General features: G+C 45.0%; 1 protein-coding gene across 1 annotated transcript in view; it reads right to left on the bottom strand.

The window, feature by feature from the left end:
- USP3 (ubiquitin specific peptidase 3) overlaps positions 1 to 19,212 on the bottom strand; it is a 40,081-nt gene that overhangs the window by 8,019 nt on the left and 12,850 nt on the right. Inside the window, exons 3-8 of the mRNA XM_040343075.1 lie at positions 17,358 to 17,495; positions 15,304 to 15,387; positions 14,982 to 15,060; positions 11,529 to 11,611; positions 11,300 to 11,413; positions 9,819 to 9,932 (exon numbers count right to left, since the gene is read on the bottom strand). Of these exons, the coding sequence (XP_040199009.1) occupies positions 9,819 to 9,932; positions 11,300 to 11,413; positions 11,529 to 11,611; positions 14,982 to 15,060; positions 15,304 to 15,387; positions 17,358 to 17,495 (612 nt within the window). The remainder of the gene's footprint in view (positions 1 to 9,818; positions 9,933 to 11,299; positions 11,414 to 11,528; positions 11,612 to 14,981; positions 15,061 to 15,303; positions 15,388 to 17,357; positions 17,496 to 19,212) is intronic.

Raw genomic sequence — 19,212 nt, 5'->3', positions numbered from 1 at the left:
ATGTAGACGGTCGCACGTCCTGTGAGCTCCGCCGATCATCCGCTCGATTATCCTGCTGACAAGCCGTTCGTGGCTTTACTTTGGTCCCGCTACTTACCTGGACTCCCCTGGCTGCTACAGCGACCCTCGACGGTACCGGATCGGGCGTAGATAGGATGTCCCGGCGCAATACACAAGGCCGCACGGCCCCGGACCACGCGATCCAAGATGGCGGCGCCGCGCAGTCGGCGAAAGAGAAATATAAAGCCGCGGCTCAGAAGCTGTTCTCCCCGATCAGCACACGCGAGCTCCTGGAGGTCCCTGGGGATGGCGGAGACAACCGGAGCGGGTCCCAATCCGACGCTGACGACACTGTGCCCCTGGAGGACCCATCCGCGCCAGTGCTGCCGTGGAACACAGTGAGTACATCACCAGGGTCCCATGTGCTGGATGCGGTGGAGGCCTCAGGCCCGGACGGGCCTGAGCCCACACTAAGGGACATCTTTGCAGCAATTACGGCCTGTAATGCCTCAGTGACACATCTGGCATCAGAACTTAAGGGGGTAAAGGCAGAAATGACATACATGCGCCAGGACATGCAGAAGCTGCGGGACCGCACTACTGATGTTGAGGGCCGTGTTAGTGTATTGGAGGATGATATAGCCCCTATGCAGAGGGAGGCACATGCCCAACAACTGATGGTCGCTAAACATGCGGCAAAAATTGACGAACTCGAAAATAGAATGCGCCGCAACAATGTTAGAGCCATTGGAATACCAGAAAGAATGGAGGGAAAGAATCCGGTAGCATTCATAGAGCAATGGCTGACAGAGAAATTCGGAAAAGACTCTTTTTCACAAATGTTTGCGGTGGAACGCGCACACCGTGTCCCCCTGAGGCCTTTACCCCCGGGGAACCCGCCCAGGGCCTTTCTGTTTAAACTGTTACACTACAGGGACAGGGATGTCATCCTGTCTAAGGCACGCACCCTGGGGGAGGCTCTAGTTATAGATAACTCCAAGATATCCTTATTTCCAGACTTTTCAGCAGAGGTGCAAAAGCAGCGCGCCCAATTTAATGATGTCAAGAAGCGGTTGCGATTCCTGGAATTACAGTATGCCATGCTTTATCCTGCTAAGCTCCGTGTGGTAGCTAGAAATGAAGTGCACTTCTTTGAGAGACCTGCCCAAGCCATGCAATGGATGGATAGAGAGGAGCGCTCTCTGCGTGAAGATTTGGGGAGAAGACGCAGGAATGAGTGACCGCCACATGCTTCACTCACAAGCACCAACATTATTACCTAACAGCGGGACAGGAATGATGTCCTATTTCAACCTCCTTCCAAGGCGGAGAACTGTTTCCACAGGAGGTGTTCGCACTGTTTAAATATGTTTTGTTCTACACTGAAAAAAGATCCGCTGGAGGCGGATGCCCTTAAGCTGGCTAGTGAACTTTGCCCACTAGAACTGAGTTCCTCGTGGACAAGAAGTCTCATCGACGGTTTTTTATTATTTTTGGTTCCTTTGCTAAACTTTTTGAGCTTGATAATGGTTCTCTTGAATGATATGTCTACAGTCTGCTTGACATTTGTTTCCACAGGTTGTGCCCAATGCGCCTGGACTGAGACATTGGGGAGACCTCACCCTGTGTTTTATGCTCCCCATAACATTAGAAATGTGATTCTCTCCTCCCAACCTGGTCACTCTCGCTACTATTATTTTTTTGTGTTCTGTCCCGACCGAGATGGAATAGTGTTTATTTTATTATTTGTAAGATGGTCCTGGTCTATTGACTTGAAATGCATTTATGTGGTGTTCGCTGCAGATGATTCTATACCTAAGACATGGCAGTACAGATTGTGTTAACTAGCTGGAATGTTAGAGGGCTGGGTGACAAAGTGAAACGCATGGCAGTAGGTCATGTGCTTAAACGTCTGGGCTCCTCAGTGGTGTGCCTGCAGGAGACACATATTCTACCAGGTCAGGAATCTCCATTTTCCTCTAGGCTGTATAGCAACCAGTACCACTCTGCTTTTTCATCGTATGCCAGAGGGGTCAGTACACTTATTGGCATAAATGTACCGTATACGTTTATCTCCTCACTAATAGACCCTGGAGGTCGTTTTATTTTTTTGCACTGTTCCCTAAATGGCATACCATGTATTATAGCCAACATATATATACCGCCACCTTTTTCGGCGGAGGTTCTTAAGACCCTGGCCACCTTCTTGTCACGTCACCCCGGTGTCCCCGCTCTTGTAGTGGGGGACTTTAATAATTTTTTGTGTGCCGACCTTGACAAGTTTTCTCCTGGGGCGCGGGCGGCCACACCAAGAAGGAGCCAGACGCCTTTTGCTCGGCTTCTACAGGAGCTGGGGTTAAGAGATGTCTGGAGGCTTGCTCACCCACAGGAGAGATGTTACTCATGCCACTCCGCCTCGCATAGGGGCCTTTCTAGAATTGATCTGGGCCTGGGCAACAGTGAGATGCTTCCCCTGGTTTCGTCCATAAAGTACGAGGCCAGGACTGTCTCTGACCACTCGCCTCTATGTATTGAGATACTGGCGTCTGGAATCCCTAAGCGCACTTGCTGGAGGCTTAATCCCTTCTGGATGTCGCTGTTCCCAGCCCCTGATCCTATTCATACTGAACTAGTAAATTTTGTTAGGATTAACAGGAATTCCACGGGCCTGGGTGTCCTTTGGGATGCTCTTAAAGCCTTTCTGAGGGGCCAGTTTATTAGGTCTATCAACTCCATTAAAACGGGGACGAAGTCTTGGGAACAATTCGTGCTTCGGGAGGCTGGGAGGGCTGAGTCGGCTTATGTGGACTCCCCCTCTGAGCATACCGAAAGGGCATGGAATGAGGCTCAGAATATGGTTAAGCATGTGACTATGACCAGGGCGGAGAATAAAAGATTTTTCCTTCAGCAGAAGTACTTCGAGGACGGGGAGGGCACAGGTCATATGCTGGCTATGATGGTGAGAGCACAAAGGGGCTCGCCACACATAGAGTCAATAACTAATGTCTCGGGGTCACTGGTCTCATCTCATGCGGATGTGCTATCCACATTTAAAGATTTCTATGCTGATGTGTATTCCTCTAAAGTCTCACCTACTACTGAGGAGATTGCCTCCTTTTTGGATCAGTGCCACCTCCCGCGTCTATCGGCCGCAGACGTGGCGCAATTGAGTGCGCCGCTCACGACTGATGAACTACTGGAGGCATTGGCGCTTTCCTCTCCTGGCAAGTCTCCGGGCTCGGATGGCTTGCCGGCGGAGGTATATGGGCGCTACTCTGAAGGCCTGATACCTCTTTTGAAAGAAGTGTTTGTAGATGCGTATGATCAGGGGTCCCTGCCCCACTCCATGAATGAGGCCATTATAGTTCTCCTATTGAAACCTGGTAAGGATGCCCAAAGTGCTGACTCCTATAGACCTATATCACTACTGACAACAGACGTTAAACTACTGGCTAGGGTACTGGCCACCAGGCTCGCTAAAGTTATAACTAAACTAATCCATACGGACCAATCAGGTTTTATTCCTTCCCGGTCAACTGCCCTCAACATTAGGCGCCTCTTCCTTAATTTACAGATACCTGTTGATAACGAGAAACAGAGGGCGATCCTGTCATTAGACGCTGCCAAAGCCTTTGACAGCGTCGAATGGCCCTATTTGTGGGAGGTCCTGGGACGCTTTGGACTGGGTGACGGTTTTATTAGATGGGTTCGGTTACTCTATGCTGCCCCCACGGCCAGGCTTCGAGTGAACGGGGACCTTACGGACCCCTTTCCGCTCTACAGAGGCACAAGGCAGGGGTGCCCTTTATCGCCCCTGCTTTTTGCACTAGCCCTCGAGCCGTTAGCGGCGCGGATAAGGTCCTCCCCTGAGATAATCGGTTTTGAGAGAGGTGAACAGATAGAGAAGATTTCTCTTTACGCAGACGATACCTTGTTGTATCTGGGAGACGTGGATACATCTCTTACGGCAGCTATGGAATTGATCCAACGGTTTGGCTCCTTGTCGGGGTTCTCGATAAATTGGGGTAAATCCGTCATTTTGCCTGTGGATGGTCCGGTTGCCTCTCTACCGGAGGCGGCGGGGTCACTGAAGGTGGTGGAATCTTTTAAATACTTAGGAGTTCAGGTGTCAGCTAACCCACAGAAATACTTGGAGGAGAATTTGTTGCCCCTTTTCCAACGACTGCAAATGACCTGTAATACCTGGTGCAAACTTCCGCTCTCAGTAATAGGTAGAATAAATTTAATAAAAATGGTGTGGGGCCCCCAACTTCTATACATTATGCACAATTCCCCTCAGTGGATACCTCGTCGTTGGTTCACCCGGATAGATTCCTTGTTTAGATCACTGATTTGGAAAAAAAAAGTGGCCCGTATCAGATTGTCCACGTTACAATATGATAAAGACCAGGGAGGAGCGGCTGTCCCTAATCCTAAATTCTACTTTTTAGCCTCTCAAATGCAGCATCTGTGTGGCATGGGGCGGGCCAATGATAATGACTCAATTGATACTCTACTGCGAACGGGTTCGGGGAGTGCGTCGGTCCTAGCAAATTTGGAGGCGGGCTTTCCGCATCTGCCTCAGGCGGCACCCACCGTGGTCCTCCTTAGGAAGCTGTGGTCTATGGTTAGATCCACCTTGGGTGTCTCGGGATTTCTTGCGGACACTCCTTTGTGGGACAACCTAAACCTGATGGAGGTCTTCAGGCTTGAAGGCTTTCAGGTTTGGAAACTGGCAGGAATTAAGAACATCGCCCAGATTTACAGTAACAATGTGCTTAAATCATTTCAGGATTTACAAAATGAATTTGGTCTACCCAGACAACAATTTTATAGGTATCTACAACTCAGGCATGCCCTTCGGGCACAGGGGCAGGTGTCGGTTCTCCAGCTATCTAGTAATAGGCTGTTAACTGAGGTATTTTCTGGCACGGAAAGAAAGGGTATGATATCCCATGTATACTCCTCGCTATTGTCGTCTGTGCAAAACTCAGCAACTCTGCCATGCAGAAGAGGGTGGACAGAGGACTTGGGGGACATTGATGGCGAGACCTGGGAAATTTGTTTACAGGCTGGCCCTCTCACTTCTGTCTCGCAGTCTCACAGGTTGTCTCACCTGTTCCTGTTACACAGGGTTTATCGTACGCCTATTCAACTGTTTCGATGGGGAAGAAGGGACTCTTCACTGTGTCCCAAGCTATGCGAGGGGGAGGGGTCGCTTATTCACCTGATGTGGAGGTGCCCCAAGCTACACCGGTTCTGGAGGAGTGTCACAGAGGTTATCTCCTCGGTGTACCAAGTTAGGGTCCCACTGGACCCCATAGTATGTATACTGGGTGCCGTGGACGAAGAGGTATACCCCCCACCTATTAATATAGCAGTGATTAGGCTCCTATATCTAGCAAGGAAACAGATAGCTAGATTCTGGCTGTCCCCGCATGTCCCGACTAAGAAACAATGGATTGATCAGGTAAATCTTATTATAGTGAGGGAACATTATACATATCAGCATAGAAATGCCCCTAAGAAATTTAATTCCATCTGGCAACCCTGGCTGGAAACGCCTGGACTGGCACCTCCGAGATTGGTTATGACCCGGCTGTTACAGATGTAGTCGATTCTATCTTCCTGACGCACAAAACATAAAATTATAAAATATGTCTGACTCAGTCAAAAAATGTATAAAACTTAGACCATGGTTGAGGTACGCGCCTGTGGGGATTACATAATGTGGTCGGGAGAACCTACTTAAGGATGGATAAGGACTCTGAATGCTTAAGCAGACGGTGGAATGCAGACTTTCAGTTTTGGCCCGTTGGCCGAGTGTGTGTTAGTGTTGGGGGGAGAGGCGGTTTCTCACCTGCCCGGCATAGTTCAAACTCCTTTAATGACGGAATTTGGTTTAGGTCACCTCCTGGTGCCTCTGTTCTAGCATGCGTACAAAGCAAGTCTTTTTGTAATAATTTTATTTTGCAACGTTTTTTGTATGCTGATATATATCTTTGTACCGTACTTATATTTTTGGCACAATAAACCATTTTACTGATTTAAAAAAAAAAGAATTTACTTAAAGTAAAAAGCTTATTTCTTTAATTTTCTAATATGACTTTGTATTATGAAATCAGAAACTATTATTTTTTGCAAAGAGCAGCACATAATTGGAACTGCTGAGAGCAAGTAACCTTTAAAGTACCAACTAAACCTTTTATTACATTGCTTCTTACAAAATGATCTAAAAACAGCCATTTGAGTCACATTACAAAAAGTAGAACAATCTTATTTTGCATTGAAAATTGTTCTTGAAGTCCATTGCAGTATACAGGAAGTTAGGAATTCTTAAAGTCATGTTATACTGCCAATGACAGAAGGATGGGACACTAGCAAACAAAAGTTAAGCCAGCCGCCCCCCCTCCCCCCCAAAAAACCTGCCTAATAGATTCATAAACAAACAATTCTGGAAATCATCCAAGCTACCCCTGTAAACAACAGAGGGGTAGGAATTCTAGTACCAGCACTAGATATATTCACTTGACCGAGAATAGGAAAGAAGAAATCGAAGGAGTCTTCCTCACAAGACATCCCAATCACAGAAAAGGGTCTATATTCCAGCAATCAGGTCCCCAAAAGGCATCTGGACTTAACATTATCCCTCTTGGGGGGAATCTACAGAAGGGTTAACCCTTCTGGGGCGCATAGGACCTTCTAGTAATGGATACTTACTTGCAAGGAAGAAAAGAGAGGCAATGATGTGCATTACCTTTAGTCTTCAAAATGGGGGATCATTAGATGACAGCATAGAAGACTATACCTGGACTCTGGAAAAGTGTGGCCAAGAATGACATAATCAACATTAGCCAACGTATGGAGTAGGCCAAGAAAATTCAGGAATAGTATGTTCAGAAAAACCAGGGTGATGGAAAGGGAGTACTCTCAGGATAGTGCAGTGTTTCTCAATTCCAGTCCTCAGGCCCCCCCAACAGGTCAGGTTTTCAGGATTTCCCTCAGATGAAAAGGCTGCGGTGATTACTAAGGCAGTGAAACTGATCAAATCACCTGTGCAATATAATGGAAATCCTGAAAACCTGACCTGTTGGGGGGGCCTGAGGACTGGAATTGAGAAACACTGGGATAGTGACAAGTGGAGGGAGACACCAACTTCACCAAGTCTAGAGTCTGGCAAATAGCATTTGGGACTTTGCCTGAAGAAACCAGTTTGGTGCCTTTCCCAAATTCCAGAATCTAACTCGGAGGAAAGGACCAAAAAGGACAGAGAATGCATTAGGGTAAAAAAAAAAACTTTAGAGTTTAAAAAATAACCTTTAAGGGTTGGGTTCCACCACCCCATTCACAGATTTTCTGCACTGAAGCAGGCGAACAATCCAACCAGCAGTATCAATCGGGAATAACAATGTCAAGGGCAGATACGAGGAGACGACTCTAATCTTAAAAGGATAGGTGGGGGGGGCGTGACCGGAAGCTGTCCTGGATGGAAGCCTAAATCTCCTGCTTTCTCTCAGCCCGAGATAAACAGGCACTTTTGGGGACATTTCGCCGTATTTTCATGGGCGCCGTATTTTCAAATCCAGGTACACACGCACCACAAAGCCCCGGGGATCATCTCAACCCCCGCCTGGCACCGCAGCGGATCTCCGGTCCTTCTTCACGCCGCACGATATGCCTCCCGGCGGATCAGACAAGAGGACCCCTCCACGGCCTGCTCCCAGTATTCCACACAGCTCTCCTCGCCCGCTTACACCGCACCCCCGAGGGTCCCCCGCCGGCACAGACAAGCTCCACAGACTTTCCTTCCCTCTCTGGAGCGGTGAGTTCCCCCTGCCACCTCATCCCCTCTGGGATCTCACCGCATGGAGCACATGCCGCCATGTCCGCCCCCTCCGCACTACACACAGTGCTCTGATGCTTTTCCCCAGCTACTGAGGACAACGTCGGACCCCTTCCTTCATTGGACCAATCGCAGGATCCCCCACTCCTTCAATCTCCTCTGTGGACTTCCCTGCCCTGCCAACACTGATGTACCCTGCTAGCCAGACACCGCAAGTGCCTGCAGGGATCCACAAGGCCTTCAGCCCCTATGCGCCCAAGCCACCCCCCCTAAGGCTCAGAGACTGTCCCATCAGTAGCCCTCCTGCTCTCCCGAAGCACAGCCTGCACCTCCAATTCAAAAATCTCTCTGTTCGCAGAGGACATTATCCTCTCCCTGACGCAACCTAGGATTTCCCTCCCAAACCTTCACGCAGAACTGGCCCGCTATGGAGCTCTGTCAGGTCACAAAATACATCGAAGTCGGAGGCCCTCCCAATTAATATCCCCGGAGCGGAAATCACTCACCTGAAGGCCAACTTCTCTTATCATTGGAAAACAACCTCTCTGAAGTACCTAGGCATACACATTACCCAAAGTTTCACTACTTTATACCAAGAAAACTTTCCTCCCCTCTTCCGCTCGATAAGAACCCTGCTAATGCAATGGAAAAAGCACCATATTTCCCTAATGGATCTCCTTAGTTAAGATGACGATACTCCCTGAAGCCACTTTACCAAACATTACCCATCTATGTCCCTTATAAACATCTGAGAAAACTCCAATCTGATCTAATTAAAATTTACCTGGAATCACAAAAGACACAGGATACCCCAAACGGTACTAATGGCAGCGCGCTCGGACGGGGGCCTTGCATTTCCCAACCTCATCAAATACTATCAGGCCTCCCAACTCTGCACAATAGCTTTGTGGTTCACACAACGGTCCTACAACAAGTGGACAGAGATTAAAAAAAAATATGGCTGGCCCCCAACTCACCAAAATAACTTACTTTGGAGTGAGGATGCCGAGGTTCCCCCCCGAACGTCTACTAGGATCTATGTCTCAGCTTTGGCGACTCTGGCGCAGGCTGTCAGGACCATTTGGGCTGTCTTCAGAACGCTCGCTCCTGACCTCATTCGTTTGTAATCCCAAAGTGCCAGATAGCCTCACTCACCAAATGTCATATCCATGGACATACCGAAATGTATTTCATTTTGGGAATCTAGTGGACCCCTTATCACGCAAATTACTGCCCTTCTCTAGCCTTCAAACTAAATTTGACCTACCTCGCCAGGTGTTTTATAGCTACTTGCAAATTTGCCACTACGCCCTGTCCATAGCACCTGACCTGCTTTGAGAAAAGCATAGTGAAGCAGATGTTCCTTGAGAGTTTCCTCAATATCACAGGCATGTAGCCAACGTGTCCTACACACATGAACTGAATCCTATGTGAGATACAAGCTTAGATGCAAGAGGCCATCACAGCTGAAGTGCCACGCTCCAGGCATTTGTCCTTGTGATGGAGAAGTTATTAAAAGGGATTTTGTCCAAAGTGACAAGGTTTCACCAAAGTCACTGTCAACAGAAGACAGATAGTCACTCCTAATAGTTCAAAAGGGAGCCATTTATGGAGCACCCAGTATCTTGACTGAAGAAAAATAAAAAGAACAAAATCCATAAAGGGTAGAAAAGTATAGCTAGACTTTCCCACCAGAAAAGGCAGCCAACTCCTAGAACACTAACAAAACACTGAAGCATGGTGCTTGTAGGAGTGGTTATACGAGCGCTGGCTTAACTTTTATTTTTAATTTTTTTTCGGTGTCCCAAACTCCTGTAGGCAGCCGTATGACCAGACTGTTTAAGACTTTACATTCCTGTGGCCCTTAATAGATGATAAAGAAATTGCATTTTTTCTCATGCTGGAGTGGAGCAGAAAACTCAAAAAGATTCAGCTATTTCAAAATCTCTTACCCCTTTAACAACAAAGTAGTTACCTGAAATTTGGCATGATTTTCCATACCACATAGAATAGGGAGTCTGGACTAAATGCAGATTGATTGCCCTGCCACAATGAACATAGAGTTTTCCGGAACTCTTCAACCAATGACCTACAAAAACAAACATGTGAATATTATCCACCAGAATACATCCCTAGAAGAACAGGCATATTTGAAATTAAATGTGAAAAGATAGAACCTTTTTACTGATGTGGAAGGTACTACATGCTGTCAATATAACATACTGTATATACTCGAGTATAAGACAAGTTTTTCAGCACATTGTTTTGTGCTGAAAATGCCCCCCTCAGCTTAAACTCGAGTCACCTTTTTGCGCCCGATCGCCTGGATTTTGGTAACCCGGTACCAGTCGGCCCTGGACCCCAAACTTGGCACACATATAACCCCACTCTTCCTCTACAAGTGTGCACCCCTTCTATAGTGTTATATTCTTTAACACTCCCATGTTAAAGTGGATGTAAACCCATTCTCATCCTTTCTAAACTACTGCCATAGTGCTGATCTATACGGATATAGATGCCTCCTGCATGTATCCTTACCTGTCAAGTGTCTCCCCTCTGTCTGTTACGAGAACTGAAAAACTGCAGATTCTGTGGGTGGATCTGTTGTCTGGAGCTCGTGGGTGGAGTTGTGATGTCAGTAGACTCTCCACCCACCTCTACACTCCTCTTGTCAAAATGCATTTTTTCCTGTGTATTTCTTACACTGAATTCTGCTAAGATCACCAACATCCAGTCAAAATCCAGAAAAGTAACCACATGAATTCAGAAAAGGATGGGGGTGGGAATTAAAAAAAAATAATGTCTGAAACTAGTGCATGAGATATGTAAATAACCTGTCACTCACAGCAAGGGGGCGGAACGGACTAAGGTTTTTCCCTGTAAGTCTTTTTTTTTTTTTCCACTGAACAATAAAATAGGATTGCTCAGAGCTGGATTAACTCTGTGTGGCAAGACTGGGCACAGATGAAAGGAAATCTTATACTGTACATTGGGACATAAAAAAAATTCGGGTTTACATCCACTTTAAAAACATAAGTCTAGTCACGGACACAGTGAGGCATGCAGATGGACACCCAAGGCTAATACTCGAGTCAATACGTTTTCCCATATTTTTGTGGTAAAATTAGGTTCCTCGGCTTATATTCGGGTCGGCTTACACTCGAGTATATACGGTATCCACCAGCATCACTGTGTTAACTTGCAACATAATTATTTAGAATTAAAAGAGAGACAATGGCGTTCCAGCACATAGAAGCTAGTTACTTCACAACAGGGTTGGGGGATTAAAGGACATGGCTCAATACCTTAGCAGTATGCAAGCTGAATGTGTCATGCTAAAATCTTGTAAACACATAGGTTTGAAAATATGTGACTTAAAGCAAATTTTTAAAGTCCCAATATTAACTAAATGAGATTTGGGCATCCACGAGCAGACTGATGTAAGATAGGACTCACACATTAACTTCTCCTTGACTCCGCGTATGGTACATCCGCCGACCAGCAGTTTTTCCATTGCGAAGTTCCACTGCTGGCAGCTCCTTGAAGTAACAGCAAAACTGTTGAATGTTGCTGCAAGATTAAAAAAAGAATAAGTACATATTACTGGTACCTAATAAGGTAAATAATCCCCCCCCCCCCCCCCATCAGAAAGAAAGCAGGACATTATTAGAATCTACTTGCATACCTTAATGACTGCAGAATAGCATTCATGAAACAGGTATTTCCTAGATTCCGCAGACCAGTAGCACAGAGCACCGTGGTACTTCCCTTGGGAGATAGAAGAAATATAAAAAGCTTTATAAAAGTATTGTTCATATTGTTGAAATGAAGCTTTATAGAGAAATAACTCTTAGTTTAAGTTTTTTTAAATAAATAAAAACGCACGCGATTTTGCAGGTAAAAACAGTGCAATTTTTTTATTCTTTTCGCAATGATGCCTGCAAGTCATTGCCATCAGTAGATCTGGGGTGCAATGTCATGCTCCTGCAGACATTCGTTACAGCTGTCTGGCCGTTCCTCCTGTTTGGGCAGACAGTTACTGAAGAGCCGGAAGAATCAGTGAACTACAAGGGCACTCACCAGCACCCTCGCAGTTCATTGAAAACTACAAGCCATCTGCCGCAGTGGTAGTAATTCATTTATACGCACAACTCCCTGAAGGACGTGGCTGTGGGCAGCGGCTGAAGGGAGAGCATCTCTCGCCTGTGGTCACAGTGGGGGATTTGGGGCTGCTTTAGTAACATGTTACTGAACTTCTCTTTTAACTAGTTTGTTTTTATCTACAGATCCTTCAATCAAGTATTTAATGGCTTTTAATAAAACAATAGAAGCAGTGAATCCAGATCGGTGCAACCTCAGTGAAATCTTGGGAGACATACTCTGACCCCAAGCTGTGAGGGCAGCCTGTAATGTTGGTTTTGGCAATGGACCCTCCACAGGCACTTGTATGTCTGTCCATTACTGTAAAAACTGGGGTCATGTTTGGAATGTATTCACATTACAGTGTAAATTTTTCAAGTTTGACACCAAATCGCAAACACCCAGAGCTTAATCTCGGGTGGTAACCAGGTGTCACATCACACCACAGGCTGCCGCGTCTGCCTAGAGCAGTTATAAAAGTACTCAGGCACCCGACAGCATCTTGCCAGGAACGTGCATTGGACTGCGGTACCCCAAAAAAATTATGGGAAAATGTGAATGTGCCCAAAGTGCATTCACATGCATGCAGTACTGCAATAGTGTGAAGGGGGCTTAAGTAAATTCACGAATTAGAATTAACCATAAATACATAGAAATGTAAATGCCACACAAGTAATGTTATTTTATTAATTGAAAGAAGCCTTAACCACTTCATTACTGCGCACTTAAACCCCCTTCCTGCCCAGACCAATTTGCAGCTTTCAGCACTGACGCATTTTGAATGACAATTGCGCGGTCATACAACACTGTATCCAAATTATATTTTTAGCATTTTTTCCCCCACAAATAGAGCTTTCTTTTGGTGGTATTTGATCACCTCTGCGATTTTTATTTTTTGCACTATAAACAAGAAAATGTCCAAAAAAAAAAATTGAAAAAAAAAACACACACACAATATAATATCCCAATTTTTTAAAAAAATATATATATTTTTTTCCTCAGTTTAGGCCGATACTTATTCTTTTACATATTTTTGTTAAAAAAAAAAAAAAAAAGCAATAAGCGAATATTGATTGGTTTGCGCAAAAGTTATAGGGCCTACAAAATAGGGGATAGATTTATTAATATTCTTTTTTACTAGTAATGGCGGCGATCTGCGATTTTTTTGTCAGGCCTGCGATATTGCGGCGGACATATCGGACACTTTTTTGGGACCAATCAGTGCTATAAAAATGCACCGATTACTGTATAAATGTGACTGGCAGGGAAGGGGTTAACACTAGAGGGTGAGGAAGGGGTTAAATGTATTCCCTGGGTGTGATTCTTACTGTGTCTGGAGGGGACTGACTGGGGGAGGTGACCGATCTGTGTCCCTATGTACAAGGGACACAGCATCGGTCTCCTCTCTCCCTGACAGGACGTGGAGCTCTGTGTTTACACAGAGCTCCACGTCCCCGCTCTCACTGCCAATCGCGGGTACCTGGCGGACATCGCGGCCGCCAGGCACGCGCTTCGGCATCTCAGGGATGCGCCGGGCACAGTTTTTCCCCGCTGCGCCGAATGCAAATAAAAAGACATCCACCCGGCAGTTGAGAGCCGTGCTGTGGTTGTCTTTCGTCTACAGCGCGGGTCTCAAGTGGTTAAAACTACCACCAAGAATGGCATCGTCAGAGCTTTGCCCGTCACAATTGTTCAGTATCACAGATGGTTTTCGGAACGGTAGAGAATATATATATTTTATATTACGTTTCTTTTTCCCCCAATAATATTTTTATTTATTTATTTATTTGGGACAGTGATTGGGTTGAGAATGCCCATATTGGGCCTGAATGGGTTATCATGAGTGTTGGAAGGATAAAAGGGATGGATATGAGAATGGTAAAGGAAGGTAGGGGTAGAATCGGGGAGGTGTAATTTTCCCAAGTTGTTCCCCCTTGTTGTTATGTCACAAACGCGGGGAGATGGAGTGTGATGTGGGTGGAGGGGGTGAATAGATTGGAACTTCTAGATTTCTCTTGGTGGGGAAGACGAGTTGACGTTCTTGCTTCTGGATGTGAGGTGCTTCTCTGGCCTCCTCTATGGGGAAGAATCGTGACACATATTGCGATTATGATAGGGATACACCTTTAATAAAATGTTTGTCAGTGTATTTATGTTTTGTTTGCGATATTAGTCTATTGGAAGAATACTGCATTGGGTTTTTTAATGGCAATGTTTTTTGTTCTGCAACTTTTTCTTAAATTCAATAAAAATAATAATAATAATTAAAAAAAAAATAATTATATATATATTTATTTATTATTTTTTTAATAAAAAGGGAACTGGTTCAGCAACCTTTAGACATCACTTTTGGGTGTACAAGATGGAACATATTCACTGGCTACTATTATATAACCAAGGTTAATTCAGCAAATTGGAATTCAAGGCAGAAATCACAGGCTCCCGATCTCTCCACAATGAATGCTTTTTAATCTCTATCTAAACTCAGACACAAAAATGTATTATATTGCAGCTTACCAGCCCTTAGAAATGGTGGCTGTATTATTTATTTCAGGCTTTTTTCCCCCTGTATGCTCATCTGGTAAACCTGTGAATAACACACAATCCTGTCCATTAGTATCTACACTATTTTCTTTACTGCATCCGCGGGGGCAGCTGTTGTCACAAAAGATGGACTTTAAACATGTCTGTCTTTGTTCATTTCCAACACATGGTATAATGAAGGCGCCAACAGTCAAGATAAGCTTGTTTTTCCGCTTAATTTTGTGCTCACAGGAAGAGACTAGGGCACTGCATTTCCAACAAGATCAAGAGACATTTTCTATACTTGCTAAAAAGATTCTGAAAAAATAAAAAACGAATGCAGCCACCAAATGCATCAAAGAACTGGTAAGTTTCAAAACATTTCATTTTTGGATATGCTTAAAAACTGTTGGACAATACCTGCTGCGGTAAATCAAAATTAATGATTAAAAATATGTAGCAGACGGTTACCTACATTTAATTTAAGTATTTTCTTATGTGAAGTGTTTTCCAAGAATTTCCTCTTTCTGTGCCTCTCTGCTGTGAATGCAGAGCTGTTGGGAGAACAAAGTAGTAAGAAATGGCAGATGGTCTGGTTTACAATAAAACTGCCATTTAAAAACAGACCATTATGACAAATACATCTTTAAACAGAATATTATGCTTGTGACCATAAACTGAAATCAGAATATTAGACTATTGTAAGATACAGGACAGCCAGGCTAGAAAAGCTTTGCAATGCTCAACAAGACGAGTCTCTAATAAAACTATTGGAGCAGAATAAAAATGCGACTTACTTTTCCAGGTTCTGTAAATGCTCTCGAACTTTCTGGACCGAACACATCTTTGTGTCATTCACAACAAAGTCATCACACCGGTAACTGCAAGCAAGAGATTCTTAAAGAAAACTGGATGTCTGGTATACAGAAAGGTAGAAGAATAATATTGGAAAAAATAAAATAAAAATCAATCAATCAAAAAATCCCGATGCTCATGCAGTACACATGAGCAGAATGTCAGGAGACTTTAACCAGTTCAATAAAAACTGTCCGACAGCCGGTCCGTGTGTGTGTGGCACCCTGTCTGACAGAAGGCGGCCGTATGGCTGGCTTCTGTCGGACGAGCGTGCGGGAAAACCAGCAGCCGGCCGACTCCCAAACAGTACTCTCCGCCAATGGCAGAAAGTGCCAATCGGAGTGCTCTGGCGGAGTGCTTCCGCTAAACAATAGTTTAGCGGAAGAGATAACTGCACCAACTTTGGATAGTTAGTACAGCAGCTCCGACTGGCAGTTGGCAGTTTCTTTCGGGTTGAACGGGAGGAAAAAAACTCATAAGGGCCAGTTCACACCAAATGCAGTTCTGTGTGCTTTTTTTCTGCACTAAAAATGCATGCACAGTGTTTTCCATGCAGTCAGTTTCTGCACCTGAAACTGACTGCATGGTGTGAACTAGAGCCATTGGAATACATGGAAAAACACTGTGCATGCATTTTGTGCAGAAAAAAAGCACACGGAACTGAATGGAACTGCGTCTGGTGTGAACTGGCACTAAAAATGCATGCACTGTGTTTTTCATGTATTCCAATGGCTCTAGTCCACACTATGCAGTCAGTTTCCTGTGCAGAAACTGACCGAAAACTGACTGCATGGTGTGAACTAGAGCCATTGGAATACATGGAAAGTATTGTGAATGCATTTTGTGCAGAAAAAAAAGCACACAGAACTGAACGGAACTGCATCTGGTGTGAACTGACCCATAGGTCCGGATTCACAAAGCACTTACGCGCTGTCGTATCTGTGCGCAAGACCCACAAACAGAAATGCGCCTAAAAAAAGGCTTCACCCTGCCGACGTAACTTGCTTACGCCGGCGTAGAGTGGGCGCACATTTAGGCTGGGAGCATGGTGCCGCTCCCATTGATTAGTCATTCAAACATGCAAATCAGGGAAATGCGGCGATTGACGAACCTGCGTGCGCCCGACGCAGGCTACGAAAGGTGCGCGCAAGTTGTACGTCCGGCGTAAAGTTAAGCCCCATAAAGGAGGTGTAACCCAGCAGCAGACATGCAAAGGTCTGCACCAGGGAACACAAGGCGGCGTATTTTACGTTTGACGTGTGTCTGGCTGGGCGTAGGTTACGTTCATGGCGTACCCAGTGATCCGGCGTATCTTAGGCAGTTGTTCCAACGTGGTTGTGAGCATGCTCATGGGGATGCGTCCACGTTACGGCGAATGCGCAGTTCGTTAACGTACTTGTCTGGCGCCTAGACCATCATTTGCATGGGGTCACGCCTCATTTGCATGGGTCAAACCCATTTCCACCTATGCCGACCTGCGCCTTCGAAACCTACGCCACGCCGACGCAGCGTGGGGAGCACTGGCTTCCTAAATTCCATGCTTGCCTCTCTGCGCTGCGCCGGCGTGGCGTACATTACGCCGCCATAGCGCAAACCAATGTGTGCCCGCTCTCTGTGAATCTGGGCCATAGTGTGTAACAGGCTTTACCCCACCTCACTTTCCAAACTTCCTATGGTGGACATCCTTCCTTTCGCTTTCCTTACTGCAGATCACATTTATTCAGACTTAATGTCTTGATCTGCTTTTGCGCCCTGCGACAAATTTACCTGGCTCATTTATACCCAATCTAACCTGCAGGGTTCAAGTTTTATTAACATGCCATTTATACTGTTGGATGTTTTTACATTCTCTGCAGCTACATTCCAGCTGTCTAACGTCTTCTGGGCAATTTAAAAAAAAAAAAGTTCTCATAAGCCATGTTTTGTACCTTAAATTGTTTCAATAAAAATCTATTGAAAGTGAAAAACAAAAAACACAGTAACTAACCAGACTTACCAAAATGTACTGTAGCTGCTGCAGTCCATACACACAGTGTGCTGTGTTTTTTCCTTTTCTAACTTTTCAAATTGTTTGTGGCTGGCAAGTGGCACTTGGGCATCCTCATAATGCTTCTTGGCATGGCCGTTCACATACCTTTATGCCAAAAGTGATAATTACATTATTATGTTCAATATACATGTTTGTTAATCAATTTTGTTTGTTTCAGTATAAGAAAAAACATTCCAGAAAATGAGCAAAGTGATGGAGAGTGGGCATGAGTGGCAAAGACGAGAAAGATCAGAGCGAAGGAGAGCAGACATGGGTGGAAGAAGAGCAGAATTAGCAAACTGAATGAGAACAGACATGGATGGAAGAAAATAAGAATGAGCAGAGTAATAGAGAGTGAACATGGGTAGAAGGGAAGTAGAAGAGCAAATATAGCTTTCGTTTGGTGGCATTTGATTACCTCTGCGTTTTTAAAAATACATTTTTTGCTATAATAAAATATCCCAAAAAAAAAAAAAAAAATAGGAAATGTATTCATCAGTTTAGGCCAATATGTATTCTTCTACATATTTTTGGTTAAAAAAATAAAATAAATAATAACATCGCAATAAGTGTATATTGATTGGTTTGCGCAAATTTATTTTTACTAGTACTTGCAGCGACCTACGATTTTTAGCAAGACCAACATTGTGGCGGACAGATCGGACACTTTTTTGGGACCATTGACATTTATACAGGGATTAGTGCTATAAAAAATGCACCGATTACTGTGTAATTGTCACTGGAAGGGGAGCGCTAAACACTAAGGGGCGATTCAAGGGGTTAAATGTGTTCCCTCACGTGTGTTTCTAACAGGGGACGGACGGACTGACTGGCGTAGGAACAACAGATCTGTCTCTCCTCCCCTATCAGAACGGAGATCTATCTGTTTACACAGACCCCTGTTCTGGCTCTCGTGTCCGCGACTGTGGGTGGCTGGCAGACACCGCGGTCGCCGACCACGTACATCAGATGCGTGCGCCTGCCATCATCCTTAAAAGTGCCGACGTACACCTACACGATTTGTGGAAACAAGCCGATATGACGGCGGCTGGTCGGCAAGTGGTTAATGAACACAAAAATGACATTCATTTGTGTCTTTTAGATCTGCCTGGAGTTCAGCTTTTAAAAATCATGTCTGTCTCAATCCTGTCTTTGCTGAGAAAATGCTCAGAGTACTTGCAAAGCACTCGGACATTTCTGCAGCATACTGAGTAGTAGATTTACAAACCTGAATGTAAATTCTGCTGCTGCTGGATTGCTTCTTAAGAAGCACAGTAATGAGCCTTTATTTTCTAATAGCGAATACAATTTGGAAGGACTCTAATGTGGATCTAAAGCTGAAAACCCCCCAAAAATTGCAAATGCGCTTTTTATTGCAGAAGAGACATGCAACGTCCCTTCTGCATTAAAATACACTTACCAGCCCATTTGCAACCCCCTGTAGAATGTATGCCAAGCTGCAGATATGCAGCTCAGTTTACATTACGGCACACTGTGTGTGTACCGAGATGACTGCACCCCTTTGCTTATGCAGGAATTACACCATCCCATGAAGGACAATAAAGACAGCTAAACACCGACACCCAGAAGAAGCCTGGATAGAAAATGCCAGAGTAGAACCTTGTAGCATGGATGGATGAACTGGTGGAAGGTAAGTATTATTGCCTAGTTATGCTTTGAAGCCAAGGTCACCGAGAAGAGCATGAGAGGGCACAGATTGCAACGCATAGTCAGGGGAAGACAGAGCCAAGGAGAAGGGAACAGAGAGGGTGAGAGGGCTCCTTCTACAGCACAGAGTGGGGGGCGGGTAGATGAAAAGATA

This window comes from Rana temporaria, chromosome 3, assembly GCF_905171775.1.
Source record: "Rana temporaria chromosome 3, aRanTem1.1, whole genome shotgun sequence".
NCBI classification, from domain to species: Eukaryota; Metazoa; Chordata; class Amphibia; order Anura; family Ranidae; genus Rana; species Rana temporaria.
Note: the sequence above shows the minus strand (reverse complement) of the source record. Positions and strands in the feature narration are given on the sequence as shown.